The 8,613-nt window shown below is 30.9% G+C and overlaps 1 protein-coding gene across 1 annotated transcript; it reads left to right on the plus strand.

The window, feature by feature from the left end:
- The first annotated feature begins 6,829 nt into the window (after positions 1 to 6,829).
- On the plus strand, positions 6,830 to 8,613 carry LOC116017068 (LOB domain-containing protein 15-like). Its single transcript, XM_031257588.1, has 2 exons — positions 6,830 to 7,224; positions 7,991 to 8,613. The coding sequence occupies exons 1-2, from the start codon at positions 6,955 to 6,957 to the stop codon at positions 8,441 to 8,443; spliced, it is 723 nt and encodes a 240-aa protein (XP_031113448.1). The 5' UTR covers positions 6,830 to 6,954; the 3' UTR covers positions 8,444 to 8,613.

The raw sequence follows: 8,613 nt of genomic DNA on the forward strand, positions 1-8,613 counted from the left end.
TATATATATATATATATATATATATATATATATATATATATATATATATATATTTGTGAATACTTGGAGAACTCCTCACCCCCACCCCACCTTCTTCCCAAATTGGACTCGATTTGATTCTCGTATTTGAAGGTCACGAGTTTTATTCTTGCTAACATTTTTTCAGGATTTAGTTCATCGCATATAGGGGTTTTTCAGTGTTGTTTACCCTTTATATGTGATTAGCCCTAATAATAATTTTGATTTATCTGGTACATAGTTACATACACTTAGATAATGGTTGCGAATTTCTCCCGTAACAGAAAAAATGGAGTGCACCTTATTTTACTTGCAATTCCTATAAAAATTGATATAACAAATGAACTAATTAACTAACCAACTACTTAGGCTATATCACACCTTTTGACCACTCTAAATTGATTAGAAGTTCATGATTTCATATCAAAAATCACATTTTCTACCAATTAACTTTTAAACCACTTTGAGAATTTCAAAAATCTTTCGTTGTTATTTCTAGTCACCTTAAAATGATTAGAAGCCTACGATTTCTGGTTCAATATGTCCTTTCTAACTAACTTTTTATCACTATGAGAATTTTAAAAATCTCATGTTTTGAGAATTTTAAAAATAAATGTTTAAAAAGTGGTCAATTACACTTATCACAAACAAAAGTGATAGAAAATCTTTATCGATTAAATCATCATATTTTCGATAATCTATGATTTTAAAAAAAAAAAACTCAAATTTTCAATAATGTTTTCAACTTAACATTGAAACTAACAACTAATCTCTATGAGTGCATGTCAAATATTCCATTTACAAGTAAAGGCCACACTAATCGATATATTTAAAAAGTTGCTTATATATATTTCAACTGTACATATATATATCGAAATAGATTCAATTCTCAATATCATATCATTGTTTAGGGTACGGTAATGACTATTGGTATCATATCATGGGGAAAGGGTGGGTAGTTGGTATAATTTGTGTATGATGAATAGTCTAGTAGGTTTGATTTGTGCTTGATGAATAGTCTAGTAGGTTTGCATAATAATTCATCGACCGAGCTGGTAAGAATTAAATTCGTGAACATTTAAATATAAAAATCAAACTCTACCCACTCAATCTCTACTCGAGTCAATGTAATAGCTGTAAATACTATATGTGTGTGTGAGAAAAAATCCGCTAACACTATATATATGAAGATGTACATTATAGGTAAATGGTAAGCCCCCTTCTATGTAATAATAGTCTGTAAACTATCGCATTAGAAAGAATATATATATGCAGTGAACTTGACCGAGTATAGAAATCTTGCTCCACCCACTCGATCACTCATTTCAGGGCACCTTGTAGGTCTCTAATTGAACTTTAAAAAAAAAAAAAAAAAGAGAATTATTGACCTAAGTTGATGCATGTGCATGTGAATGTGTTTATCTATATTCTATATAGTATTATAGTAACATGGTACTTAAGGGTTTAAGCCAAATGAATTGAGGATTTAGGAACAAGAGTGCGACTTTGTAGCCTTAAAATACGGATCAAACCAAAAAGTGATGGGTCTATTTGGCCTTCATTTAAAGCAAACCCAGTTTTGTATGTGAGAGCTCATCTGAGTGATAAGTATGTAGTAAACTATACATACTCCAAAATTAATTAATTACGGAGTAATATCTTATATATATATTTATTTATATATTTTATAGCGAGGTACACATGTATATTTGATCCTTCCAAGGCAACCAAATTAAACTATCACTTATACCAAATTAGTAATAGTTAGATGAGAGCTTATCACTAGTAAAAAGCAGGTAATAGGAGTGACCAAATTATTAGTTCACTGCCCAATAATCGATAACCAAATCGATTAAAAAAATTCAGTTTTTGATTAGTTTCGATTATTGATTTTTTAAATGGTTATTTATGGTCATTTGCCTTAGTGATTGATAACCAACATTAAAAAATACACATGTATGTATGTACGTACATACGTACGTACACATGCATATATATATATATATATATATATATATATATATATATATATATGTATGTATTTTGGAGTGTAATTCTTATGTATATAGGAATTCTAGTCAATTATAGATAATTTAAATTAATTTATTTTCTTGTAGTTTTTTGCTGAATATGATCACAATACGGATTTTAACCCTACACATCTTTAAGTAGTGGATGCGAGGTTTATCTTAAATTTATATATATATATATATATATATATATATATATATATATATATATATATATATATATATATATATGTATGTATGTAACATATGAAGACATTATCCAACCTAGTTTAGGTTAATTTTGGTTTGAGTGGACTTCTGTTCCCTAACTATTTCCTAGTAGACCGCATCAACCTTTTACCAACCAATGATATGATTATCGATATCCCTCCGTTTAGAAAATACTCACATCTAATTGGATATTTTAAAAAAAGTTATTATTTTTGAAAAAAGTATATTTAATGCACACATATAGATTTGAAAGAGTATTGAAAGGGTAGGGAGGATATTGATGGCATAAAAGGGATGTTCTAGCTAGTGGTTGAAGTAAAATTTGTCATTGATATGTTTAACTCCTGTATTTTGAGTCTAGACATATCTATCTGGCCGGAGTGTATGAAGGATGATCGCAAAGGTCTAGGTAGGTAAATTCTTGTGTCCCCTTCTTTAGAAATTAATGAGCCTAATATAAGTGTGTAAGCGATACATGTTGGAGACCCGTCATGTTTTACGAGTATATTTTTATCCATATTAAATGTATTGTAAATTTAAGCATATGGAACATTTTTGTATTGAGTTTTTTTCATGCTTCATTGATATCCACATTCCGTATATAATGATAATTTATTGAGAATAATAGGTGTGTTGGTAGAATATGATTTTTGTACCTAAATGTAATAAGTTTATTATTAGGCACCTTTTTAGTTGAACTTATCACACACACTGACACACAGCCTTCCTAATGCGACGTGCTTATGTGCACTGTGGTCCCTCTCTCAAGTGAGGGTTAACAAATTTTAGAGCCTACTTTAAATAAAGAAGTAATAATTGTTGATCTATTTAATTATAAACACACACACACAAAGACAATTAAAAAAAAAAAAAAAAGCATCTAATGAAATAATGGGAGCGATTTTTTATTTTTTTTTGCAAATTGAAAGATTTTTTTTTAAAAGGACATATAACATATAGTATCTTCATCGATCACGATTAGACTAATTTGAATTTAGCTCTAATTTCACGGTAGACTTTGACTTTTATTAAAAAAAAATGACTAAATTTTTTTTAACATGAATATATAATATTTCATTTAATCTTGAATTAAAAAGAGAAAACATAACTGAAATTTCAACAGTAACGGCATAGGAGGTGCCGGAATTTTGACCTTGACTGACAAAAACCAATATAGCTTTGACATTGGCGGATATAGTTCAAATAAGGCCTAATTATGAGCAAATAATTATTTAAAAGGATAAACTCATAAGCTGTGGATAAGAGAAAATAGTTTTCATTTCACTAAGAAGTTTTGATTTAATGGGGTGTTTGGCAAGATGGAATTGCAATTCTATTCCTATCAAACTTTATAAAATAAAAAATTTTATTATTTGGTTTAATCCATAGAATTGCGATTTCTAAAGTCCCCAGGAATTGTAATTCTATAGGCTATGAAATTGAAATTTCACAGTAAATTATGATTTTGTCATTATTATTATTATTATTATTATTATTATTATTATACAATTACATTTTAGTCTTTATACATTTCGTTCCATTTCATTCCCACCCATTATATTCATGCATACCAAACAATGAAATTTGAATTCCTACGTATTTTTCCCCATAGAATTACAATTCATATCTCTCATAATTCCCTCATTCTAACTAAATGCCTCATAAGTCTGGAAAGTATAGTCAAGATGTGCTTTGTTATTTTTTAAGGTCTCATCCAAAACGGACAATATGTGGTCGGAGTAAAAAATAATTTTAAAAGAGCAAATGTTAGCCTCAGGACTTAATCAAGGCATCTAGGTAATACATCGCTCGATCAATCATTTTCTCATCATATATTGTCTCTTTATGTTGAAAAGGATGTATAACAAGAAAACTGATGATGAATAACTCTACTCTTGTTTTATTTGTATTTTGAAATTGAATTACAACAATATTAATTAAAATTTTGAATAATTTATGTGTTTGATATTTAATATGTTTATGTTTGACACGTTTGATTCACTTCAAATCACACTTATTATGAAAGAAATGCATGTACATATCATTTAGTTAATTTAAAATGTATAGTAGATGAAAACGTAACTATTTTTGAAGTGACCGTAAAAGATATAATTAACTTGTCTTTTATTTCGCGATACTATCCACTTTGAAATTCTAAGAGTTTATTTTCACTCTTTTTTTCCCTTGCTTTCACCTTAATTATGTTCCAAATAAAAATACTTTTCTTGGCACAACTATATAGGTATAGTTTAATGTAACGAACATTGTCAAGTGTCAATAGTACTTGATGCAACCAGACAATCAGCTACACCTATATCTATATAGTTGTGATAACATTTATTATCCGATGATAATACGGTATGTTAATATAAACATCATATGTACAATTGTTGAAAGGGATATATATAGGTTTGTGTTCAAATAAGAACATTAACATGCGAACAAGCATGAATGCACATAATCTACTTAAGGGTCTCCATTGTCATCCATGCATGTCTGGGAGTAGATTGTGTGCACTTATGCATTTTCGCATGTTCTCACCTAAGGAACTATTTTCATATATGATCATAAATATATATATACATATATATATATATATATATATATATATATATATATATATATATATAACTCTCAATACACGTACAGAAATATATAGAGTTCTCAGTGAGGAAGCTCTAGAAAGGTCGAAAAATGCTAAAAGTGTTATAGGATAAAAGTCCCATCTCGATCATGATTTTCAATTCAGCTTTTATAGTGTTGAATCAGATGACACATGCTAAAATTTCGTTGACAGTATGTACAAGCTAAGGGGTACATGGCATTCATCTACTGATCGATCAGGCCAGTTGCGTCATATAGTTAATTTAAGGTAACACAGATTTAATGGGATGACTGAAGAGACGTTTCACATGCTACTCCTTCATTTGGGTAAAATCGACTTCATGATCTCGCAAGTCAAAAAAGTTTATAAATTATATATAATTATTGTGTATAAGTAGGTGATTAATTATTGTGTATAGTTTGCAAAAAAAGAAAAGAAAAATATTGTGTATAGTAGGGGAATGAGTGGGGATTCCAATGGGCAAAACCAGTGTAAAAAATAATTAAAAAAAAAAAAGATTATCGGAAATGTGAAAAAACAGCTAGGTTTTCAACGTGTGAAGCAACCCCATTTGGTTGTTGTCCAAAGTCAACAGCAGCAATTACTCACACGTGGGCTACCTTTGACACTGCTCCCTTTAATCTATATATTTTCTCTGCTTCTTTAATTTAAATCCTTTTAAATTCAACAATTAATTAAAAGGATTCTTATCCCTCATCAATTGAGTTGAACATTTATTAGCCTTGATAATTGTATTAAGTTTATGAAAATCTTGAGAAGTTGATATGATAGATAATTTGGTAATAATAATATTTTAAATTTGACTTCATGTAAATATTATTTAATTTACTTCTTTGTAGTTATTTATCGAATAAGGTTGATAGCAATAACAAGCTTTCTTGTACATTTTTATTTACCCAACTTAGCTTTGAACATAATTATAGATGGAAATAGAACTTCGCATACAATTGATGAATAAAAAATGACATTATTAAATTTTTAGAGATGAAAAGTGTTATTTAATTTCTCTATAGTTCAAGAACAAAAAAGTGTTATTTTCTTTATAATATATTATGAAAATAAAGTACTCAAAAAAATATTATGAAAATAAATATTGTTATAATTCAATATTTTAATAAAATTAGAGTAGTCTAATCCCCCTATTTCAATTATCTATTTATAGAGTTTTTTTTTTTGAAATACATCTATTTATAGAGTTGATTATTCTCTTAGAATTTATGTGTATATCAAACCTCAAATTTTTATTAAAAAAAACAAAAGTTTACATAAAAATAAACCGTGTTGACTATCTTGAAACTGTTTTCATCTCCTCACTGCCCATCCCATCTTATCAAGCTGGCCGCCGCCCCTCTTTAAAATGTATCTCACGTGGAAACTATATATATGGAAACATAATTTTCGTATTTGATAATTACGTTTTTTCTTATAACAATGTTTGATTCTTATTAATATTTTTTGACTCAGTTTGTTATATAGAATTATAATAGTGAGATTTAATTTATTTCTCTGATGTAATTTGCCAGCCAGCTATTATATATAAACCAAGTTTATCAAGTTTACACTCTCAAAATAGCTAGTGAAGATGAATTTTTTCTGTCACAACAAGCATTGCTCACTGTTCCATTATTTGTGTGATTATAAATATTAATTAAATACCATGCATTATAATTATGTTGATTGATTTGATTAATCAAAATTTATTCATAAATTACATTAAAATTACTACTACATATTAAAAAAACCTTAAAATAAAAAGTAAAAAAAAAAAGAATTTTTTTGAGTAATAAACAAAATTGATTTACCAATAAATAATAACATTAATAATTAACCTTTCTTGTTCCTGCTAGCTATCTATGTAGCTTCTTATATATATAATTAATGACAAAAACATTGACCTAACTTCTTCTTTGATACTTTTCATTCATCGCTTGCCTTTCAAGCACTCTTTCTCCCTTTCCATCTCCCAACACAGAGACCAAATTAAACACCCCATTCTTGAATGTAAAACCAAACCGGTTGGTTTTGTTTCTGTTTCGAGGAAATTAAGAAAAAATAGGATATATATTTGGTATGGAAAGGGTAGATGAGATTATTGGGAGAAAGTTGAAAACGGAGATGGAGGCTGCAGCTTCATTATCGTCGCCGGAGATGGTGATGGGAAGACGGCAGGTTTTGGGGACGACGTTGAATACTATTACACCTTGCGCCGCATGTAAGCTGTTGAGGAGGAGATGTGCGGAGGAGTGCCCTTTCTCTCCTTATTTCTCCCCGCATGAGCCCCACAAGTTCGCCGCCGTTCACAAAGTCTTCGGCGCCAGCAACGTTTCCAAGATGCTCATGGTTAGTTATGTTATTAGCCGCAGGTTACGTTCTTTAATTACTTGGGATAGATTAATGATACAATCTCACTTCTGATCCCTTCTTTTATGAATGAGGGTAGTATTTAAGATTGCTTAAATTTTAAATTATTAAACTAACTTTTGTGGTGGATCGGAGTTAAAATTTTGACTTGAGTATTTTTTTGAGATGTTAGTGCGTGACGAAGCATTACTTGAATCCAAAGTGAGTTAGAAGAGTTTGGGGTGTTAAGAGGTGAGTGTGTGAGCAAAAAAAAAAAAAAGGTTATTTGAGTCTAAAGTGAGTCTAGAAGAGTTCCAAGTTTGAGTTGTCAGCTATTTAATTTGAAAAATAAGTCTGGAGTAGAGTCTAAAGTGGTAATAAGAGGTAGGTGTAAAGAGATCAGAACAATGATTATTTGGGTGTAAAGTCAGCTATTTGATTTGGGTGTCTATTAATTGATGTTTTTGTGTAAATAAGTTATTTGGGTTCAAAATTAACTGAGAAGAGTTTGAGGTGTAAAGAGATCAGAACAATGATTATTTGGGTCTAAAGTGTGTTGAGAAGAGTCTAAAGTGGTAATAAGAGGTAGGTGTGTGGTGAAAAAGGGTTATTTGGATCTAAAGTGAGCTAAGAAGAGTTTGGAATGTGAGCTATTAACTTTTTGAAGAATAAGTAAGCAAAGAATGTTACTCCATATTTTTTAAGCAGATCGAGTTACAGTCTTGGCGTGAGAGTTTCTGTATCTCTAATCTTTTTGTATGCGCAGGAGGTGCCGGAGAGCCAGAGGTCGGACGCGGCGAACAGTTTGGTGTACGAAGCAAACGTGCGGCTGAGAGATCCGGTGTACGGCTGCATGGGTGCAATTTCGGCTCTGCAGCAGCAAATTCAGTTCCTACAAGCCGAGCTTAATGCGGTTAGAGCCGAGCTTCTAAGGCATAAATATCGAGAAGCCGCCGCCGCCGCAGCCGCCAACAGCATCATCACCTCCGCGCCGGCTTTGGCGGCGGGAGCCGTCTCCGTCGTTGAGTTGCCGCAAGCTCCGCCCACACCTACTCCCCCGCCGTCGCCTCCTCCCCCGTCGGTGCTTGTTGTTTCTTCTTCTTCGTCGTCCTCTTCCACTTCTCCGCCGTCCTCGGCTCCGTCGTCTTTGTACACGCCGGCTTCCACCGTGGCAAGCTTTGGTACCATTCAGACCATTAACATGCCTTTTTTTGACTAATGACACTAAAACTCATTTCATTATTGTGTTGTTAATACATTAATTAATAATCCTTAATTAATCCGTAAATGTTTATTGTGTTGTTTTTCCTTCGGTACAAAATTAGGGGATAAATGTTTGTATTTTAGAAGCTGAAAAACTCATAAGTTCTGCAATATCTAAAACTTCAG

Source organism: Ipomoea triloba, chromosome 4 (genome assembly GCF_003576645.1).
Source record: "Ipomoea triloba cultivar NCNSP0323 chromosome 4, ASM357664v1".
Lineage (NCBI taxonomy): Eukaryota > Viridiplantae > Streptophyta > Magnoliopsida > Solanales > Convolvulaceae > Ipomoea > Ipomoea triloba.